This window comes from Papaver somniferum, chromosome 5 (assembly GCF_003573695.1).
Source record: "Papaver somniferum cultivar HN1 chromosome 5, ASM357369v1, whole genome shotgun sequence".
Lineage (NCBI taxonomy): Eukaryota > Viridiplantae > Streptophyta > Magnoliopsida > Ranunculales > Papaveraceae > Papaver > Papaver somniferum.
This window is the reverse complement of record NC_039362.1, coordinates 211,147,776-211,171,334: the sequence shown is the minus strand read 5'-3', so window position 1 is coordinate 211,171,334 and position 23,559 is coordinate 211,147,776. Positions and strand designations below refer to the sequence as shown.

General features: G+C 36.0%; 3 protein-coding genes across 3 annotated transcripts; 1 reads left to right on the top strand and 2 right to left on the bottom strand.

Moving 5' to 3' along the window:
- Positions 1-2,305: 2,305 nt before the first annotated feature.
- On the bottom strand, positions 2,306-4,176 carry LOC113284526 (probable acyl-activating enzyme 1, peroxisomal). Its single transcript, XM_026534015.1, has 2 exons — positions 3,976-4,176; positions 2,306-3,781 (listed from the first exon to the last, which is right to left on the bottom strand). The coding sequence occupies exons 1-2, from the start codon at positions 4,174-4,176 to the stop codon at positions 2,312-2,314; spliced, it is 1,671 nt and encodes a 556-aa protein (XP_026389800.1). The 3' UTR covers positions 2,306-2,311.
- A 271-nt stretch (positions 4,177-4,447) lies between these two features.
- LOC113280687 (E3 ubiquitin-protein ligase RNF181-like) lies at positions 4,448-4,870 on the bottom strand. Its single transcript, XM_026529280.1, has one exon. The coding sequence runs from the start codon at positions 4,868-4,870 to the stop codon at positions 4,448-4,450; it is 423 nt and encodes a 140-aa protein (XP_026385065.1).
- A 14,606-nt stretch (positions 4,871-19,476) lies between these two features.
- On the top strand, positions 19,477-20,241 carry LOC113280686. The gene is made up of 2 exons (XM_026529279.1): positions 19,477-19,564; positions 19,760-20,241. The coding sequence occupies exons 1-2, from the start codon at positions 19,477-19,479 to the stop codon at positions 20,239-20,241; spliced, it is 570 nt and encodes a 189-aa protein (XP_026385064.1).
- The last annotated feature ends 3,318 nt before the right edge of the window (positions 20,242-23,559 follow it).

Sequence of the window (23,559 nt, the reverse complement as noted above, 5' to 3'; positions counted from 1 at the left end):
ACAACTATATTTCACCCGTGTTTCGAATGAAATTTGATTCATCACAATCTTTTCCCCTATGAAAATAAAAAAGTAAAATATTCTCCAATATTTATATTCCGTTTGAAACATTTTAACTTACCTAAACTTACTAGGAGAGATAAACAGTAAAGAGTAATTTTAGGAAGGAATAAATATAAGAGTAATTTTAGGAAGGAATAATTTTAGCAAATATAAAATCGTTGAAGAGTAATTTCAAGAAAGAGTGATTATATTGGTAGGCTAGCACATTGTTCAATTAATGTAGTAGTATGTTGTTGGAATTAGCTTGTTAGGCTTCCAACTAATTAATGTAATACTCTTTATCCAGTAATTTTAGGAAGTAAATTTTTGACTTTTTTTTATCTTAACTGTTTTAGAGATTAATAAAAAATAATTAATTTCTAAATTTGTTAGAAGGCTATTAGTGGAATCAACTACAAATATAGTTAGTTATGGGTTTTTGATATATGTAAATTTATTGTTGGGTTTCTAATATTGAAAAAAAAATTGGGCTAGAATAATTTTTCACACTATTTAAGTAATAAATACTATCTCCGTCCCATTATTAGATGACCTACTTTGTTTAAAATTTTGTCCCACTATTAGTTGACCTATTTCATTAAACAAGGGAATATTTCTAAAATTATCCTTGTGATTGATTATCAGTAGTATAAGAAATATGTATAATTTGATATCCATGTTTATATTCGTTATGTAGGTGTTTTAAAATGCTTTTCAATGATACAAAGTTTACGAAAATCCATAGTATAGTTTGAAAGATAAATCATTTCTAAATTTTTACAAGTTATTATCCATAAAGGTATAATTGTAAAAGATACTTAAAAATACTCCCTTCCACTTATTGCCTTAAAAATTGAACTAGGTCATCTAATAATGGGACGAAGGGAGTATAATTAAAGAATATTTTGAGGTTTTTGTTATGGGTAAAATATCCTCTTATCAATATTTGGGAAACTCGAATCTATAGAACCCTCAAAACCAAAAACTTGAAACCCCTATAATACCTTCTTATTTTAATAAGCAATCTGAATGAAGTTCTCTAACATTTTATGTTTTGCACAAGAATCACTTTTATTTTAATTGTTGTGATGGAGTACAAGCAAACAAAGTCATTTTAATGAAGTACATATATCATTTGATACACGGTTGTGAGTAAAGAAAAGAGCATCTATTAATTAACTTCTAATGAGCAACGAAACATCTGGATTACCTAGGCCATATTTGAGCATCATTATTGCCAACAATCATCCTTCTAAGCATCTCTACTCTACATTATTATTAATACAAAAAAAAAATACTCTACATTATTAAGGCGGAAAACCTAGACTTTAAGATAAGACGCATGAACACTACAAGTGGACACAATGAACGTTCAAAATTGGAAAACATCGTAACCAGATTTGGAATGCGGGCGTGAAAAGAGAGCACGGCCAGAAACAAATTGACCTAAATGAATTGCCGCTTATACAATAAAAACTCCATATATTAACTTTACAAAATTATTAATATATGGAGTTTATTATTAAAAGGAGGTATAGCAAAAAAATATTTTTTTTTTTTGCTAATTTAAAATATGTGAATGATAATGGATACGAATGTCTTCCTTAATCATCCAAATGAGCAACAAGTCGTATATGCTTTAACCGAAGAAGAAATCATAGGTGGAATTAGACAAGAAGCGGAGGGAAGATAATCCTGATGGTGATAGTTTACAGATATCAAAAGTTCCATGCCAAGAAACTTTAAACATGTTCGACAAGTTGGAAATGTTTTAGCTTCAACAAGAAGGTGCACATAGTAATGAGGTCTTGCACATCCGCAAACCAAAAGATGCGATGACAATCCAAAAAATTACATCATTTTTCAAACAACCATAGATAAGTATTTTATTTCATCTTAATTTTCGATGTAACAAGATCTATAAGTTTCCAATAATGCCGATTATATTAATACATGGAGGTAAAATTCCTTATGACGGGACTAGAAAATGCTATTAATATTAAAATGTGGAGGTTATTATTATTTATAACCGGCCCAAGTTGGGGCTATGATTTTTTATTAATATACGAAGTATCATTAAGCAGAGTTTTTACGCTATTATAAGTGATTGACTTTTTTTTTTTTTTTTGCTTCAAACTCGAAATACAACACGGTTTGAAGGATATATATTTGTTTGCACTGAAAGAGGGAGAGATTATAATTGCAAGCTATTATTACAATAGTAACATAATAGGTTACCTTATAAAGCTACTCATATCTTCCCTTACTCTTAGAGCTTGCTTATGTTGTTTTTCTTAGTAAGGCTTCCCATAGCCTTTGCTTTTTCTCTAAGAATAAACTTTTGTATCTTTCCCGTTGAAGTCTTTGGCATATCGTCAAAAACAACAGTACGCGGAGCCATATAATGCGGCAACCGGCCCCGACAAAACTTGATAATCTCTTCAACGCTTGAATTTTGTCCATCTTTAAACTTTACAAATGCACAAGGTGTCTCACCCCAATATTCATCAGGCCGGCCTACAACCGCTGCCTCAAGAATTGAAGGATGACTGAACAACACAGACTCAACTTCTATGCTACTTATATTCTCCCCACCTGAAATAATTATATCTTTCGATCGATCCTTTAGCTCAATATAACCATCAGGGTGCTTCACACCAAGGTCACCGGTTCGAAACCATCCACCTTGAAAAGCTTCTTCAGTTGCTTTTGAATTTTTAAGGTACCCTGACATCACCGTGTTGCCTCTGAACATCACTTCGCCCATGGTTTTTGCATCTGCAGGTACAGTCTTCATGGAAATTGGATCCTTTATATCGACATCCTCCATTGCAAGATGTTGAACCCCTTGACGGGACTTAAGCCTTGCTCGATCATGGGGTTGCATGGAATCCCATTCTGGTTTTGTGCAAATTGTCGCTGGACCATAGGTTTCTGTCAGGCCGTACGAGTGGGTTATTCCAAAACCTAGCTCCTCCATCTTGAACAAGACCTGAGGAGGAGGTGGTGCAGCACCTGACATTACCTCCACCTTTGAAGGAAGTGGCCTTTTAACGGTAGGTGGTGCATTCACAATCATGTTCAAGACGGTTGGTGCACCACCCATGTTTGTTACCTTATGTATAGAAATACTATCAAAAATGGTTTGAGCTGAGACATTTCTTAGGCAAATATTGGTGCCACCTTGAGCTGCCACTCCCCAGACGAGACACCAACCGTTGCAGTGAAACATCGGTACCGTCCATAGGTACACAGGATTCGGACCAATGCCGTTGAGAAGAATTGCTGCAAGACAATTGAGATATGCACCTCGATGGTGGTAAACAACTCCTTTGGGACTTGATGTTGTTCCTGAAGTGTAATTTAATGATATGGGATCCCATTCATCATTTGGTTTTCTAATCTCAAAATCTTCTCTACCAGTACTTATAAGATTCTCATATTCCAAGTACTTGCCTGAATTGGTTTTGCTATTTTCTGGATATGGGTTATCAGATTCAGGAATTAGGACCAGGAGAGGTATCTTGGTTTCTGTGCTCGACAGAATGTCGAGTGCTGCTAGTGCAACTTTAAGAAATTGGTAATCAACTAAGATGACCTTGGCTTCTGAATGTTTCAAGAGGACTGATATCATAGCCGAGTCGTGTCGTATGTTCAGTGTGCAAAGAACAGCGCCAGCCATTGGGACACCAAAATGAAGCTCAACCATTGCTGGGATATTTGGTGCCAATACGGCCACCTGGTCAGACAATTCTAAGTGTGTTAAAGAGGGTGACAAGTGACAACTGATGAACAACAATAAAGAAGACACATAAATGATCTAATGATGAGCAACAATATTGAACACCCAGTCCACAACGTTCAATGGCAACCCAAAAATGAAAAAAATGAATTTCTTAACAAGAAAAAAAAAAAAAGAAAGAAAAAACTTACCACATCTCCACGAGAAATCCCAAGTTGAGTAAGAGCAGAAGCAAGTTTCAGACATCGTTCTCGAGTTTGCTTCCATGTAAACTTAACTGTACTTCCATAAACAACCGAGATTCTATCTCTATAAACAACTGCCGCTCGTTCTAAAAAACTAATTGGAGACAAAGGAATGTAATTTGCTGAACATTTAACTAGACCCTCCATTAATTTATTTATTTTAGAGGAAATTAACAACTTTAATTTTGTTCGAGAAATTTTCTGCTGTTTATTTTTCTACAAAAAGATCTATATTATAAGAAAAACTCTACCATTCATGTGAATGAAACGTACTCTCTTTTCAATTAATTCGATGTGTAAATGAATCTCATTAAACATCTGAAGCGTTATTTTCCATCTCATTCAAGAAAAACTTTATTATAAGAAAAACTTTATTAGCATGAATTAAAAAAAGGGACGCTGAAAACAGTAAAAGCTATTATGCTTTCTGCTGGCGATGAGTAGTACTTGTTTCGTCTTTAATTTCTTCGGCATCATGGGACAATCTCCTACGTTTGAGATTTGGTGGTCGGTCTATGCGCATATTATGTCTACAAAGAGGACAATTATATTTCCTCGTCGACCATTCCAATATACACTTGTGATGGAAAGCATGTGAACACTTCAAAAATACCGTACTACCATCATCACCAACACTAATCATATCCTGAAGGAAAACTGCACAGACTTCATCATCATCTAAAACAACGATCTTTTTCATATGGCTTTCAATGCCTTTACCTTCTAAAGAATCTTTATAAGCTTCAGTTGCGTTTTCTAGTTCTTCCGAAAGATCACCAAATATTAACCGATACACTTCTTCAATCGAATAATAAGCCAATATACGGTCGAAGTTTGGCATTGTGAATGAACAAGATTGCTGTAGGGTTTTGCAAAGGGGCGTTTCTCTTTTATAGCAATATAGGTACAGGAAGTACTAGCTAGAATTAAATACGGAGACCTCTTAAGACCGCCGACTACATAAAGTTCGCTTATTTGACAAGTTTCACGATTACACGTTTGAGTCACACCACCTGCCTTAATTATATCACAAAATTGGTTAAAAGGACCAAATCAACAATTCCTGGATGAAAAGAACATTTAAATTTTGATACTGTTTAAATGGACAAAAATGTAAAAATAGCCGGGATCTAAACAGTTTCATCCTACCCATTTTCAAATGTATTTTTTTGTTTTTTAATTTACATTAGGATGCATCCAGTTTCATATCCTTGCTATTTTCTTGGTGTCCATTTCATCCATATTAACTTTTACTCGTCCGTTTGAACCATGTTTTAAAAATATTTGGACAAATGATCTATTTTCCGTAATTAAATGGTGCTCGCAATTCAACCCACTGCACAACAAAATCTCAGTTCTAGTGCATAGCGTAAATCGTAGCTTGCAATATTGAACCGAATAATCATCAACTATTAAACAAGAATGCTTCTCTACTGTCCAAAAATCCAGAACCTCATGCTTTGGGTGGTCACAGTGCAAGCTGTTAACTCTAGCCATATGGAAAATTGTTTTTAGCGGAACTCCGGTCAAAATGTATGGCACTCTATTACAGTACGCCAACAATGGATGCTCCAAAAGAACTGGTTTCCACCTCTATGAAAGATTAAATTAACCAAACAAATCAGATCAAGTTAGAATTAGAATTAGAATTAGAATTTCACCCAACTCTCAAACTGTGGAATAAACGAAATTTCATCACAGAATATAAGAAAGACTTTAGTAAAATATTTAACTTTGTTTTACATCATCAAATTGTTCATAAAATTGAATACACGTAGAAAAAAATAATACTGAAAACAGTAAAAGTCTCGTAAGCTTTCCGGCGAGTCCTACTTGTTTCGTCTTTAAGTTTTTCGGCTTCATGGGGTCATCTATTACGTTTGAGATTTGGTTCTCTCTTGGCGCACATCACAAAGAGGACAATTAGGTCTCCGCTTTGACCATATGCCAAAACGTCAAATCTTTTGTATTTTTGATATCTTGAAGACAAACCGAACACACTTCATCATCATCTAAAACAACAATCTTTTTCATACGACTTTCAATGTCTTGACGTACCAAAAACTCTTCATCATATCCATTAAGATTAGTTTCTTCCGTAATATTCATCAAGAATATTAGTAGGGCTGTCTAGTTCTAACGGATCAATACCCCCTAACCCAAACACACGTTCATTCAGTAAACTTAATAAGTCTTCTTCATCAAATTCATCAAGAGGAGCGTTTTCTGGTTCTGACGGATCAGTATCTTCTAATATAACCCCTAACCCATACACACGTGCACCCTGGCGATGGGTACTGCTTGTTTCGTCTTTAAGTTCTTCAGCTTCATGCGATAATCTCTTACGTTTAAGATTTGGTTGTCTCTCTTGTCGCACATCATGTCTACAAAGAGGACAATTTGGTTTCCGCTTTGACCATTCCGATATACACTTATGATGGAAAGTATGCCAACACGTCGAAACATTAGTATTTTTATCACCAACATTCATATCTTGAAGACAAACCGAACACACTTCATCATCATCTAAAAGAACTATATTTTTCATATGACGTTCAATGTCTTGACGTTCTGAAAGCTTTTTATCATTAATAGTGCGTACTGCTTCAAACGGATCAACACCTTGTAACATGTCCAAACCATCTAGCTCAAACAGCTCATCTAAATGATCACTTAAGACATCTAATAAATCGTCCATTAGGTAATCTCTTTGTTTTTCTTAATTGGGGTTAGGGTTAAAGGACAAAATGCCCCAAAATCGACCACCAAGGTTTGAAAATGCCCCGGACGTTAGGCAAGAAATCAAAATGCCCCAATTCGTTAGTTTTCAAATTTTGGTCAAAATTGGGGCATTTTCACTACCTTTGACCAGTCAACTATAGTGTGATTTTTCATTTTTGCCCTTCGCAAGAAAAAATACCCGACACGTACTGATATGGTTCTCTTAACACGTGGGCATCTATTTCAAGGACACGTGGTCAAGGACTGACACCTGTAGCAAACGTGTGTTTCATACGTGTGCTACAGGTATTATCTTCACCAAAATCGATTGTCAGCCACAGAAAGAAATCGAAAGTTCAGAGAGTGATAGGGTTACAGGCGAGAGAGATCGAGAGATTGAGAGATTGAGAGATTGATAGATTGATAGACCGGAAGGACAAAGGGAACTGCAGATCGATAAGATAGATGAGGCGGAGTAGATAAGAGGCAGGTTTTCTCTTCCCGGTGACGAACAGGTAAGTTTTTTGTTCAGAAATTTGACGTTTTAGGGTTTGTGATTAACCATGTGATGAGTATCTTTCTACATTTGATCTGTTTGATTTGGTATATGCTTTACGATTTGGGGTTAGGGTTTGTGAAATTGGTTTGCGATTTAGGGTATGGGTTAGGATATTTATGATTTTTGATTTTTCGATTCAGGGAATGTGATTATGAAATTGGTTTGAGATGATGTTGTTATAATCTGAAGTTAGGGTTTGTGACGATTTGAGATTTAAACTGAGTTGGTAATGGCTGCAGGGTGAAAGGGTTGTTGATAAATTGTGGATATGCAAACCTAGTGGATCGATTTCAGAAAGTACAAATTAGGGTTTGTTTGTGAAACTGAAGAAAATTGGTATGATTATGAAATTAGTATGATTATGAAATTTGATTGTATTGTAATTTGATTCAGGGAAAATGAAATTAGTATGATTATGAAATTTTTGGTATGATTACTGTAATCATTAGTATTCAGTGTTTTGTTTCATACTATTTGTTTACAGTAATGATTACTGTAAAATTTGTTTCACTACTCTAATAATTATTGTTTTTTTGTTGGGGATCTGTTACAGAATGGGTAGCAAGGATAGGAATTTCTGGGTAACTGATATAGGTGGCCGGTTTAGAGACTTGCATATTCTTGGTTGTAAAGCTGGTACCAGTGGAGATGCTTTTATGACTATGGTAAAGACTAGGTTGGTGAATGAACAAGGTATGAATTCTACACTTGAACTGTTTTTATTTAATGATGAAGAAGGGAATGCATGTGATAAGTGTGAATCAGAAGAAATGTTTATTTCATTTTGGAACAAAGGGAAATTAAATAAAGATAATTTGGTCAGACTGTGGTTCACTCCAATTATTCCTACTCCTTCAGTGATAGAATGGGGTTATGTTTATGATGCTTCCAGTGTTAGTGGGGTAAGTGGTGTGACTAATTATATCAGCCCAGTGAGGAAGAAAACTGTTAGTAAAAGGGTAGAGGTTAGGAGGAGTCCAAGACTTAATAAGACTGTTACTGTTAGTGGGCATAAAGATATGAGACCAACAAGACTTGATTTTGAGCATGAAGAGCAAGTGGAATTGACACAAGCATCTGTTGCTGACAACCATGTTCATGAATCTCAAAGTATTCCTACACAGTCATCTGTTGCAGCCAACCATGTACAGGGGTATGAAGATGACCAGGTGAATTTGCCTAATGTACATCAAGATGAGTGTCATCCTGATGACAAGCCTGACTTTCTCTTTAAGGACTATGATGAGGAAGAGGATGGTGAAGATGAAAGTGAGGATGAGAGTGGAGATGATAGTGAAGAAGAAACACAAGAACATATGAATTATGAAGATTGGGTTTCTATGTCTGCTAGGGGTATAGATGTTGGTAATGACCCTGATGATTGTAATGAAGATTTCAATGTAGGTGGCTTTTATGAAGAACAGAGTGCACCAGCGAATGCATCTTCAGATGAAGATCTTCCCAGCCAAGAAGTCACTCAAGAGGAAGAAACTAAGTGGGAAGAAGATTTTGGTCAGCATTTAAATGAACCACAACGTCTAGAAATGATAAATGAAGATACTCCTGAGGTCACACCTGGTGAAATAAGTACTGGTATGGCTTTTGGAAGTATGCAAGCTTATAAGGATCATTTAAGAGAATATGCAGTGTTGAAACATAGGGATTTTAAGGTGAAGAAAGGAGATAAAATCAGACACTATTCTTACTGTGCTTACAAGGATGCCCAAAACTGTGCTTGGATGGTGAATGCAAGAAAGGTACCAGAGAAAGATGATATGACAGTCACGGTCAGAGAATGCAACATAGAACACACTTGTAAAAATCCCAATGAAGACTACAGCAGAAAATGCAATGCAAAATTTGTAGCTAAGTATTTGTTGAAGACGATGGATGTTGCTTCACCAGTGGAGAAGGCAGATGATATAGCTAAGAAAATCATTAGACTTCAGTTGCAAACTGAAATACCAAAATGGGTTGCTCTTCATGAAAGGGTATCATGTTTATGCTTTGTTTTTGTTACCTTTTGTTTGTTTATTTAATAAATTTTGGTATATTTGAATTGCTAATTTTTTATCTGTGTGTGTACACAGAGATTGGTGCTAGCAGAAAGGGATGGAACATTTGAGACTTGTTACAAAAAAACACCACAATTGGTCATAGCTGCTACCTCATTGAACCCAAGGAGCATAGGTCATTTCAGCTGGTCCAAATATGATAAAGATAACAGATTTGAGAGTCTCATTTTGGCGTATAATGCACAAATAAAAGGTTTTATGAATGGTTGTAGAATGGTTATTGGGTTAGATGGAGCTCACCTAACTGGTAAGTTTGGTGGTGTGATGCTTTCAGCAACAGGTATAGATGCTCAGAATGGGGTATTTCCTTTATGTATGATGATTTGTATGGGTGAAACTGAAGAAAATTGGTTTATGATGTTAAAAGAAATGAGAAAAAGGATATCAGATATGGCTGGACTGACCTTTATTTCTGATAGAATGAAGGGAATTCTTGAATCAGTAAAAAGATTGTATCCTTTGTCAAATCATAGATACTGCCTAAGGTACATTTAGTTTTGACTGGTAATTTTGTTTAATAATTTTTAAAGATAACAAAATTTTTTTAACAGTGAAATTTATTAATATTTTTCCTTGTTTATTATCTATTTTTTTCAGGCACCTATACAAGAATTTCTTGACCAAAGGATTCAGAAATCCAAGACTTGTACAGCTTCTTTGGCAGGCTGCAAAGGCATACAAATATCATCATTGGGAGGTAAGAAATGTTTGATTATATTGAATGTTCATTTTTTTAGTCAAGCCTTATTACATCAGATTATTTAACTTAGACACCTATTTGTAGGAGGCCATGCAAGAAATAGCAGAGATATCTTCAGATGCATACAAATACCTGATTGATGCAGAACCGAAGTCTTGGGCAAGGTCATGGTTTCCTCATGATGTTGCTTGTGAGCACATCTACTCCAACTTTTCAGAAAGTTTTAACAACATGGCCCTGAAATTCAGAGGCAATCCTCTCACTCAGTTGGTTGATATGTACACACACTTGGTGATGGTGTTGTTTTCAAATAGAAGAAAGCTTGCTGCAACTTGGCAAGCTGGTGACCTTGTTCCTGCTGGGAAAGATCTCATTAAGGTGATGTGTGATCTTAGAGGTAACTACGAATGTGATCCTTCTGTAGAACACAAAGTGTATGAGGTGACCAACAAAGCTACTGGCAAAGTTTTTGTGGTAAAAGTAGAAGAAAAAAAATGTACATGTAGACAGTGACAATTGAGGCAGTTCCCTTGCTTGCATGGTGTAGTTGGATTGTTTAAATTGAATCCTAATTGGTCCAAGTGAGTAAATCTACTACACCTACATAGTTGAATGTGGTTATGCAATAAATGAATGATGACTGATTCTATAAATTATTTGTGCAGGTACTGCAGTAAGTACTACACTGTATATTACTATAGGACAGCCTACCAATGGTCAATAACACCTTTGGGAGACATTGATGAGTATCAGAATAAGGTTTGATAATCAAAAGGACAACCTACTTTAACTTTTAGCCCTTAACTTTTTCAAAAGTCTTTACTTTTTCCATTGTCTGATTTCAAAAAGAAAAATTTGTTTTGAGAATCTTTTCATTGAATAATATTATCTACTTTTGTACTTTTACTTTATTGTATTATTATTATGGATTTTTTTTATTCTCTAGATCTGTGCATTTAAAGTTTACTAACCCTAACTTCTATTTTGTTTGCAGACTGGTATCAACATTATACATCCACACAGATTGAGAGATAAGGGAAGACCTTGTGTCAAGAGAAAGAAGTCTTGGTATGAGAAGAACAAGCAGCCCAAAAGAGTAACAAAGTGCAGTGTATGTAAAGGTGTTGATCATAACATCCTTACATGTCAAGGTCCTCCAGTTGGTTCTAATCCAAAGAAGAAAGGAGTTAGAATGGAATGTTCTGTTAATGGAGATGAGTTTTGTATTACTGCTGCACCAACAAAGAAGATGAGGAAGGCCTTGTCTGCACCAACTACTGCAACAACATCTGCATCAAAGACTGCTTTTGCTGATGTACCACCATTTTCAAAGGGTAAGGAAGCTGCTACTACACCATCTTCTTCTACAGCTGGTTCCCAGAAAAAGTGTAAGACAACTGCACCATCCTCCTCCACTGCAGTTGATGTTGGATCTAAAAGGAAGGTACCATCTACTTCTTCTACACCTTCTAGTGCATGTTTTAACCAGATTTTTAATGGTACTGTTAACATTTCTAGCCAAACAATCAACATTACCGAACCATCATCAAAAAGGGTTAGAAAACCTAACTCCAAGTATCAACAATAGAAATGTTGGGTTCCTATTTTATGTATTTTTATGTCTTTGTCTTTTAGCATTTATGGACCTATGTCTTTTAATGGCAGACATACTACTAGTTAGTTTATGTTGAAAGTTTTAGCAGACTTTTATTTATGAATCTATGGGTTTAAAAAGTATGGACACAATCATGGTTTTATTTCTTAATTCAGCTCATTACATTGAGGAATACTTCCAATATGATAACAAATTTAGTTGGTTGTGCTTTATCTTCTAATTGTGCACTTTATCTTTAGTTGTGCACAAATTTGATCTTCAATATTATCTAATTTCTTTTGCTTCTTCATAAAGATTGCATCAGAAACCCATTGGAAATCTTCACATTCTAGGCATTTTAGGTAGCCAATACCATAATTCCATGATGTTTGAGCTATGTTTAAAATCCTCACCTTTGTTGAGTTGCATTTGGGGTTGATACATCTAGTCTGTGACCATGGACAATCAGAAAATTTGTGATCACCAAAACAAGCTTTACAACCTCCATTGTACTGAGGTGCAATGGATTTAATTGCATCATCAAACCATTCGAAGTATGAACACATGGGATTAGAGCAAGAGAAGAATTTCTTACCTGAATTAGCACCATCTTTGACCTTTAAAAGTTTACGAATACCATTACAAGGAACTAATTTACACCTTGTGTAGATCCAATGACAATCAATTGATTGATGATTTCTTTCGTTGCACATCTCACATTCCTGGCTCGATGTAGCAGCCATTACGAAGAAGGAATTTTTTTTACTAATTTTTGGTTGGATCATCTTCACAATTTATAAGTCAGGGGAGACAAAAAAAAATGACCGTTATTACAACGGTCGGAATCTCACAACGGTCGGAAAATCTAGCCGTTGATTAGCTAGGATGTTCCACGTGTCGCGATCCTAGCTAATAGGACACCGTGGTCATTTAAAAAAAACGGTAAATGTAATGCCCCAAAATAGGACCCTAGACTGTCATCTTGGTGAACAGAAGGGTATAAATGTCAAACGATTTCCACGTGCGGGCCACATGCTTAAGCATTTGACCACTTAACGCTCTGAAACGGAAAACATAACAAAATGGGGCATTTTGATATGGTTTTGGGGCATTTTGATTTCTTGCCTAACGTCTGGGACATTTTCAAACCTGGGAGTCGATTTTGGGGCATTTTGTCCTTTAACCCTTGGGGTTAATTGAGATGAGCAGCAGAAGAAGAATAAGGTTGTAAAAAGTGGATGGGTCTTTAAAAGTGTACACGGTGATTCTCTTATATAGAGTTAATACTATTTATAGGAAAATAGCTAGTTACCACTTACAACTAGGAAACCTCTAATACCGACCAACTGCACTGCATGCAAATTTTTTGTTTGTCAACTTTCACGTCGGTACCCCCTACCTTCATTAGACGGTGCCCAATTAATTATTTTGCCAACTCGAAACAAGAAAAAGGAACTCCCAAGATTCCGGTGCTGTCTGATAAAGAAAAGAAAAGAAGGAAAAGAAAAACCTTTTGGTGGATGCCCCTATCAAATAACAGTCTGCCCTAATAGTAGTAACTCCCAACAGAACTTCACCTGCAGAATGTCTAGTAAAAAAAGATCCAGCTTTTTAAGTTATCAGAGATCCAGGCTGCATCATTGTTGAGCTTCAATTGATTTTCATTTGGTGGATTGCAGTTTGTTATAAGCTTAGTTTTGGTGCCTTCCCTCCTAATGTCTGTATCAGAATTTCTGGAAACTGGATTCCGAAAGTTCAAGCGTCTTTGAAACTGGTTTTATCTTAGAAGATTCCAAAGCACCTCACCTCTCTCCAAATAAAGCACCACTTTGTTGCAGAAAATTCAATACACGATAAGTTACCTATAACTGCAATCCAATAAGCTGCGTAATATCCATGAATGGCACACCAGAACTGAAGTATATATACCACTATACCAGGCAAAAGGAGGCAGCATTCAAACTGTTTTGGCAAATATACACAAGAAATCATCAGACACAGTTAAAGTATGGTATATGGTTTCAAAGTCGGTATGAGGAGAAGTGCTATTGCCCTTCCCATTACAAAAATTCATTCAGGTTAAGTTTCTTATGACAAAGTATGAAAAGATAATTTATTTATGCATTTAAGACTAGATGACCGCGCGCAACCAAAGAAAAAAAAATGACAGGGCTAAAAACCAATACCAGTAATACCTTCTTCAAACTTGATTGATTGAGAAATTGTGAAGGAAATGCCAGTGAATGTGAAACAATCCGGTCTTAGGTTCTCTGCAAGCAAGTTCACATAAATTCCAAGTGACTCCTCATATTTCCCAGTCAACCTGTAACCAGTTATATGTGTGTTGAAAGATAACAAATTTCCTCATGTTATCTCCTGAAAAGCTCCCTCTGCACCTACCACATCAAAATATTTAGAATACATGCTAACAAGTCCAGTCCCAATAAATGCATCAGGTAGAAAACCCTCTAACAAACATCCTCCATTTTATGAGATCACCCTTGCTAACTTCCTTGATACAATTCATGCCTCTGAGCCTCTACAACAAAGATAACTGTTCATGGCAACAGAACAGAACACCAGAAAAAGAAACAACTACGTAGTGTAAAATTCACAATAACTCTATCTCAGCTTGTACCAGCAATTCTCTCGAAATCTGCTCGATGTTTGCTACCACTGCTATTTCCCTCCTCCAAAAGCTGTGTTGGTGGTTTTTCCACTTTCTTCTCTTCCATGACATCATGTGTGCTTAGCAAGCTCAGTTGGTTTGTGGAAGCCAGTCTTGACGACATTCTATCGGTATTCACAACTTTATTCTGCATCTCCATCACTCGCTGGTCAAATCAATGACCAAAGCAAAAAAGTGAAGGATTTAAACACAAATATACCAACCACATGTGAAGACTTCTGTTAAGTTGCGACTCATAATGAAGATCAACCTTTCAACTCAAGACGACCACACATCCTTCACTACAGTATACAGTCATGATCCTCCAGCATGCCGATTCATCAATCCCCTAGAAGTGAATTTCATCACAAGTGACTATTTTCTCGAGACTATCTGTCACTCGTCTTTCGACCCATCAGTATAGTACAACTTACCAAGTGAAACGCAAAAAAACAAAAACAAAAAAGATCACCAGGGGGACGCAAACTAACAGTCAACCTACTTTTGGATCTTGTTTATTTAGAAGCATGTACTGCAAGAACTGAAGCCATTGGGCATGTAAGTTCTGGGTATGGACTCTAGCTAGTACCCAAACTGAACTTGTGGTGGCACTCAACCTATATGTTACTTCATTTCTTTGTTTCCAACACATCATACTGAACCAAGCCAAAACAGAACAAGATGGTGAAACATGGAAGTCTAGCTAGTGTTTGGATACCCTAAAACTCGATTTTTAGCAATATATGAACATCCGTAGTAAGAAAGTGTAAGGTTGTGTGGCAACATACTTGGAAGGGTATGCAAGTGTGTCTGTCATTAACATCCACTGCACCCTGCCTTCCAAACACACAATAGCAAAGTTATTTCACCAATCCTCCGTTCTGTCTGTATCGAGCTTCCTATGTGCAAGGAGCTTTACCGTAAATAAAGCAATTATTATGAGGACCCAATTCCTAAAAAACTGCATATACACAAAACCCACTAATCAAAATCTCTTCTGAATCCTTAAACTACAATCAATTTCTGGGCTCCTAAATCTCTTACTACAAAGTGTGCCAAAAACCTTTTTTACACAAAAACTTCCAGTCAGTTTTAACTGCTGGGCAATCCGTCTTAGCAGCAAGAAGGTGAGCATAAGCTTCTTTGACAGACACCTTACCATCCTTGTCACGGCTCCAAATCCTGGTATCTGCATTAGAGTTAGCTGCAATAGGAGTAGATTCAAAATGTTTGATAACAAGATCAGATAAAAATCTATCCAGACTCCAAACTCTAATTTGAATATCAATAACATCATTGGCTTAAACGTTAGGAATTTCATCACTGCCTATGGTTGATATAGCAGTAATAGGGAGATCAAACACCCACTTATCTTCCAAAAATCAATCTGACTACCATCACCTAAGCTCCACCTAAAACTCTCCTTAACAGAAGCCTTAACTTTGACAATTCTCTTCCAGCAGACAGAACCACCACTCTTAGCCTTACCATTCCAGAAATCAGTAGAAATACTTGGCCTTTAGCAATCTAGTAAGCTCAGAGTTAGGGTTCTCACTTTTTCTCGAAGCCATCTTTTCAAGAAGAGACATATTACTCTACTGCAAATCTCTGATGCCAAGACCACCATTAGTGACAGGACTACAGATAGCAAAGCTTCTAGTGAGATTATCAGAAGGTAAAAGCGTAGATTTAGCAGAGCTAATAACCTGACAAGTTAACCTACTGAACTTATCAAGGATGACCCTAAAAGATCACAAGCATTCTTCTTCAGAAAATGCGCTAAAAGATATGTCCGAAGCCACTTAAAAAAAAAAAATCAACGTGCAGTTGCACCATGCAAAATCCTCGTAAAAATAGAGTAAAATTAAAATGCTGGAAATTATCAATGCAAACAAATAAAACACCCATTTATTCAATAGTAACAAGCCAAATTCTTCAATTAGAATTCACAATCCAACGTGAACCCACTCTACAAAATTTCATTTCGCAGCCAAAAAAAAAACACTACTGGCAAAAACTAAACAGAGGAATTCAGAACCAACTTGAACCCACTCTACACAATGTCATTTCTCAGTACTAACAGGTAGTGAATTCTAATTGAACTCCTACCCCTGCAACCAGTTGCTAATCATTTCCTGCATTTCATAGACTCTACCCCCGTTGCAATGGTATTGCCCAGGCACTTACCAGGATTATTAGCAACCTGCACTAGGAGAACCTAGCAATATCCATAGCAAAGCTAATAACCTGACGACTATTTCTCAAGGAGCAAAGTTTTTTCAGAGACCACCTACTGAACTTATCAAGGATGATCCTAAAAGATTAAAGCAATTTTCTTCTTCGGAAAATGCGCAAAAAGATTTGTACGAACGTGCAAAATAAAAAGACAGATAATTAAACAATGCAAACAAGTAAAATACCGATCATCCAGTTACCAAAATTCAGAAGCTAAACTTCAGAATTCAATTAAAATTCACAACCGAAAATTCAGTAGTAAAATGGTACAATCCTACCAAACAGAATACCACCATTCTTAGCCTTACAAGCATTTTTCTTCTTCAGCAAATGCACTAAAAGATTTATCCTAACGTGCAAACTGAAATATCGGTAGTTCAAAAGTAAAGTACTGATTATCCAGTTACTAATATTCAGAAACTAAATATCAGAATTCAATTAGAATTCACAACCAAACTTGAACCCACTCTACAAAATGTAATTTCTCAGTACTAAAATCGTAAAAACCCTAGCAAACAGAATACCGAAAAAACAGTTTCTTCAATGTAATTATAAGCATTCTTCTTCAGCAAATGCACTGTAAATTATATGTCCGAAGCCACAAAAGAAAAACAATCAAACGTGCAGTTGCACCATGCACAATTCTCGTACAATTAGAGTAAAATTAAAATGCTGGAAATTATCAATGTGTTTTATCCATTTATTCAAATAGTCAATTAGAAAGCACAATCTGAACCCACTCTACAAAATTTCATTTCGCAGCCAAAAAGAAAACACTACTGGCAAAAACTAAACAGCAGAATTCAAAACCAAACCAGTCTACAAAATGTAATTTCTCACTAGTAAAATGGTTAAAACCTACTAAACAGAATACAAAAAAATCAATGTAATTATGTAGAATACCATTTGTTAGCTCTGAATTCTTCTTCAACCTCCATTAGATATTCTTCTCCAACCTCCAACAGATTTCTTGGACACCAAACAGATTATATGAAATTGTAAAATACCATTTGTTTCTTCAATTCTTCAGTTTTGAGTTGTTTTTCAAACTCCATGAGAAGTTGTAAGAGAGCGGTCCTTTTCTTTTTCAATTTCCTTTCAAATTCTTGTAGATCTGCACCTTGTAACTCCATTGGAAACCCATGCATATCTTCCATTTTTTGCCAAGTCATGTTCACCAATCTCAATGAGCTCTTGATAAACCCTTTCACAATAAAGACTCAACTCTTCATCTGACAATACTCGTGTAATTTCTGGACTACTTTCCTCATTTGCTTTCCAAAAGAAATTGATAGGAAAATCTTTAAATTTCCGTTCTTCACAATTAACCAACTCATTGCTTTGCAAGAAAATGAAATATTTATTTAAATGTTGATTGAAATCAATCAGATTCCTTTTTACAGTTTGTGAGAAAAAATTTACCCTGGAGGAGATTTCCTTGTCTGATTTTCCTTCACCCCGTGAGTAACTCCCCTCGCCTTCAACAGTACCAATTTCCTTTCAAACGAATCACATATTCAGAACTCAGTATAACATCGTCCAGAATTTGCAACTCCTCCGAATTCAGAAACTTGACAATATTTGAAATTCAAATATTTCTTTCAACATTACAACCACCCATCTTTTCATTCTCTCTTCATCTGCTATGTTTTTCTTAAACCTCTTTGAATTCCCAACATCCATCTTAATTTTCAGTAAAAACTCAGATTCTCACACAATCTTTGAATTCTCGGAGAAGAGAAATGTTTGAATTGCTATAAAAAAAGAATCTTTTTTTGATTTGGGTATTTTTGAGGCAAGGGTTTCGGGAATTTCAATGATTTGCAAATAAAGGTATGATGATCTTTTGGGGGTTTAGATTAGGGATTTTGTTGAGAGTAAAATCTGAGGGGGACGATATATATACAGAGTGCCACGTGTGTGTTCTCAGTTGTCCTCCTAGTAAAGTAAACATAAAACAGGCTACTAGTAAGCCCCATTTAATGTTTCTGGCTGAGCTTAGGCTAACAATATTACTTGCTCTTTAATAATTTGAAGTTTACGAAGATTAGTGATTTGCTTTACTAAAGTTATGGGTCAATGGAATCTCTCCATCATCGACGGTTTGCTTCATTTTAATGTTAGAGATCACATTCTGGTAAACCTCATATTTTTGTTTCTCTCGCAAACAAGAAGATATGCTTATTGAAATAAATATGCTTCAGGAAAGGCAAAGCCATGGTTAAAGAGTGTCCTCAATAATTTATCCACTTCAGTCTTAGTGAAAAAGGTTGTGATTGTTCTATTTTTACTTCATTTGGCTTTTAACTTTTACGTCATAGAAAATTGGCAAGAGAAAATGTTTCTGCTAGAGGACTGAGTGTTACCGATAGGTGCCCTATGTATCATATCCATCTAAAGACAGTTGGCCATCTTTCTCAACACTGTAGTTTCACTAAGATATGGGACCTATCGGTATACAGCCTAGTGAACATGTAAAGGGTTGTGAAAAAATTTGGTATGCACATTTGGTATCACTACATTAATCTTTTCTCGGCTTATAGTGACATCAGCTCCTCCCTTGATGAGCTTCCTTTTCCGGTGGCGGGTGACGACGATAAAACCTGGTTGGAGAGGAGTTTTTCGAAGGAAGAAGTCTGGAATGTTGTGCAGAAGATGAGTTCGAACAAAGTCCCGGGACCGGATGGTTTTACCTCTGAGTTCTATAAGAAGTGACGGGATATCATCAAAGCAGATTTCATGAAAATGCTCAATGACTTTCGTCATTTTGGTTCGTTAGACTGGAGGTTAAACTGCTCTTTCCTTACCCTTATTCCAAAGAAATAAGACTCGTGTACTCCAAAGGATTTCAGACCGTTAAGTTTAATTGGTAGTGTGTATAAAATTCTATCGAAGATGTTATCTGGAAGATTAAAAATAGTGATGCCAAAGCTCATTTCGGATTTTCAAGGGGCTTTTATTAATGAGAAGCAGATGTTGGACGGTGTTTTGATCGCTAATGAGTGTGTTGATAATAGACTTAAATCGAAGAAGCCTGGAATTTTGTGCAAAATTGATATGGAGAAAGCTTTTGACAACATCAACTAACACTCTCTTCTTGGTATTTTCTACAAACATGGTTTTGGAGATAGATGGATTTCTTGGATAAAGTGTTGTGTCACGTCTTCTCATCTTTCAGTTTTGGTGAATGGAGGCTCAACGCAAAGATTTAAGCCCTCGAAGGGTTTAAGGCAAGGTTATTCACTTTCTCCTTATCTCTTTCTTCTTGTGGTTGAAATCTTGGGTAAGTTGATGAATGATGTTATTCAAAGAGGCCAGATTACCGGGTTTAAAGTAGCAGAAAATGGGAACATGATTTCCCATCTACAGTTTGCGGACGATACTGTCCTTTTTATTGATGCTAAGGAGGATGAGGTAACTAGACTTTTTGTTATATTATCAATGTTTGAGTCTTTAGCCGGAATGAAACTTAATCTCGACAAGAGTACTATGATAAGTTTTGGTGCGAATGACGTTATTGGCGAGTTAGCTAAGGAGCTTGGATGTAAAACTGAGGTTTTGCCAATAAAGTATCTTGGCATGTCGATTGGTGTAACTTCGAGAAGTATTTTAATTTGGGACGCGGTTTCAGAAAAGATGGCACAAAAGTTAGCATCTTAGAAGAAGAAATTCTTGAACAAAGCAGGCAGACTTGTGCTTATCAAGAGTTGTCTAGCTAGCTTACCGGTTTATTTTTTATCCCTTTTTCACCTGCCATTTGTGTGGAGAAGAAAATGATAAAATTGATGAGAAACTTTCTTTGGGGTGTTGTTGAAGGACGTAAGAAGATGGATTGGGTTAAATGGGACAAGATCAATCTAACCAAGGAGCAAGGTGGACTAGGGGTAAAGAATTTCCGCATTACCAACAAAACTTTGCTAGTTAAATGGATATGGCGTTATACAAACAAAAACAGGATTTATGGAGAAATATTGTTCAACAGAAGACTAAGGTTGATGAAGATTTGATCTTGCCGGTAGACGATAATGCTATTCAAGGAAGGAGCTTATGGCGAAACGTAACTAAGTTAGTTCCTGAAATACATAAGATGGTCACGTTATTAAAATACGTAATGGAAAGGGGGTTAGATTTCGGATGGATCGCTGACATGGTATGGATTGTTTAAAGGATATTTTTCCGGTGATTTTTAAAGCGTATACTAGGAAGCAAGACTCGATAGCTCAGATGGTTAGGAATGGAGAATGGTATGGGAATTTCAAGCATCAACTGAACGCAAACGAACAGCTGGAATGGGATCTTTTGCGACGTGACATAGGTGTTGTTCCTAACCTAGTGGAAGCAGATGACGAGCTTGAGTTTGATCCAAACTATAACAACAAACTCTGCTACAATACCCTGGCTGGAGGCGTGCCAGAATGTTCATTCTCCATTCTGTGGAGGAATTATATACCACCTAAAGCTAGTTTTCTGGTATGGGCTATCTATCATGGTTCGCTTCCTACGAGAGAAATGCTCAGGCATCGTGGAGTTACTTTGGATAATATTTGCCTGTCCATTATGCAATGAAACTTTGGAGATGTCCGACCATTTGATGCTTCATTGTTTTTTCACGTTCAAAATATGAGATTACTTCTTGAAATCGTTGATTATTTCATGGTCATTTCCTGGTACTGTTTTGCATTTATTAGAAGCCTGGGATAACAATGTTTTAACTGGAAGATGCAAGCATATTTGGAATATCATTCACTTTGCAATCTAATGGAATGTATGGAATGAACGCGATCATAGAGTATCCGGTGGAAGACCAAAAGATGTGGAGGAAGTTATCGTTCTGGTAAAGCAACCTTTCATGCTTTGGAGCTGTGATTCGAACACTTTCCAGAGCATTGACAGTAGTCAAATTATTCATAATTGGGAAGTTGTCTTGCATAACTAGTTTCCATTGTTCTGGTTTTGGTTGAGTGGTTGAGTTGCCAGTTTTTTTTTTTGTTTCTGGTTTGTATCTTGTCTCTGGCAGATCTTTTTCTCCTTAATATAAAATTTCTCTTTTCGTAAAAATAAAAAAAAAAACTTTGTATTGTTCTGCTTATTGTCAAGGGTAATTGGTATGCTAACAAAAATGTGGTCTTTCAAGGCAGAGTTTTTAATGCCTCGGAAGTTATAAATATAGCTCTCTACAAGGACAACGATTATGTTTTTGCCCAAATATCTCACTATGAGTCTAGTCCCTCTAAGCAAGTGAATATGGTGGGCTGGATATTATCCCCATAAGAACTATGTTAAACTGAATACCAATGAAGCTCCTATTTTTTTTGGTTTTACATGCATTGATGGAGTTGTTAGAGATGACGAAGGAAAATTTGTGGCTGAGTTCACAAAACATATGTACAAAAATGGGAACAACATGGTTAAGCTTCGGGCAATACAAGAAGGTATGAGTTTTGTTCACAAGTTGGGAAGGAGGAATGTCTAGGTCGAAAATGATTCCCCATACATTCTCAATTTGTGTAAAAGACTAACTTGTGTCCTTTGGTTTTTTATTAATGTTCAAGATGATGTTATAGTTATGGTCTCTCATCTTGTACATAATTTTAGGGAGGGTAATCAATCTATTGACATTGTTGTTAAGAAGGCAACTGCTGAAGATTTATCTGATGTGAAGGATTAAATAGAGCAGTTGTCTGACAATCAATGAAGTCTCTCTAACAAAGCGGAACTGGTTCAACCACGATTTCCCAATTCCTTAGTTTTCTACTCTTCTTCAACCGTCACACTACAAATATGTATTTTAACTACCTTTGCTACAAATAGGTCTCTCGGCCATGATATGAACAACAAGAACTGAATTCATCTTATCAGACATTAGTCATCTAATAACCATATTAATCACACATAGAAGGTTTCTTTCTCTCTAACACGGAGAAATCATTTTTAAAGCAGTTTAGCATATCATCCACAATCAGTTACCATTGATCTCAACACATCTTAGCTTCTATTCCTACAGACCAACCGATCTCCTTCATTTGTGACCGAGTTGAATCTGGAACGACCATTTCTTGGTTTAGGCCAGAGTCTTACAGATTGATCTCTGAAAGATTATTTTTATTTTTATTTTTTAATTTCCAGTGACGTGTTAACATAAAAAGATGTCTCTCTCTGAAACATCATTGACACATCAGCATTGCGGGCATTGAGCTGTCATTCAGCTGGTCAAGTAGAAAAATCGATATCATATGTGTGTATGAACGAGAAACCTACAGATGTCGTGTATAAAAAATGGATGCCAAAATGAACCCAAATTGTAGCCGATTCAATTAACGAATTTGATTTCAATTCAAATTAATTTAACCATCAAGATGAAGAACCCCAAAGAGCAACCATTTCAGGAATTACGCAACTAATACCACACACCATTCTAAATAGAAAGGAAATCATCTGATGACAGTGGTCAAATTCTCGCTGAAGTTTTCTTTCATTTTTTGGGTAAGATTTTCTCATTGAAGTTGCTAAGAATGTGGTGCACAGTATTCATAGAGGTAGATGCTCCGTCTAATTCATGTAATTAGAGTTCTCACTTGTCGTTAAATTTATTGTCTTGTAAACTGGGAAATTCAAATGTTTTTTCTATTTAAGAGAGTTTTCCTATGTCCCCTAGATGCTAAGTTTATGTTCACTGAAATTTAGTGGATCAACACATATTTCATATCCAGATCCTCATTCATATCCTACGTCGTGTCCGTCGATATTGCTAACAAAATCAGATCAGCTTACTTACCTTATTTTCCATATGCAAGTTAGTCATTTTTAAGTTTAGTTGGAAATCAAATATTCTTTTATTTTCGTTTTTCTTGGCGGTCTGCTAGACTAGATCAACAAATAATACAAATCAGCATTGCTAGTATATTAGTTTGTTGTAAGCTTAGTTTTGGTGTCTTTCCTCCTAATGTCTATATCAGAATTACTCGAAATTGGATTTCA

Bases quoted from the DNA above. Each gene is read 5' to 3' on its own strand.
- LOC113284526 (XM_026534015.1), bottom strand. From the start codon at position 4,176: ATGGAGGGTCTAGTTAAATGTTCAGCAAATTACATTCCTTTGTCTCCA. The intron at 3,782-3,975 runs GTAAGTTTTTTC...TTGTCTGACCAG, and splicing joins GGATTTCTCGTGGAGATGTG to GTGGCCGTATTGGCACCAAA.
- LOC113280687 (XM_026529280.1), bottom strand. From the start codon at position 4,870: ATGCCAAACTTCGACCGTATATTGGCTTATTATTCGATTGAAGAAGTG.
- LOC113280686 (XM_026529279.1), top strand. From the start codon at position 19,477: ATGTTATCTGGAAGATTAAAAATAGTGATGCCAAAGCTCATTTCGGAT. The intron at 19,565-19,759 runs GTGTTTTGATCG...CTCATCTTTCAG, and splicing joins TGAGAAGCAGATGTTGGACG to TTTTGGTGAATGGAGGCTCA.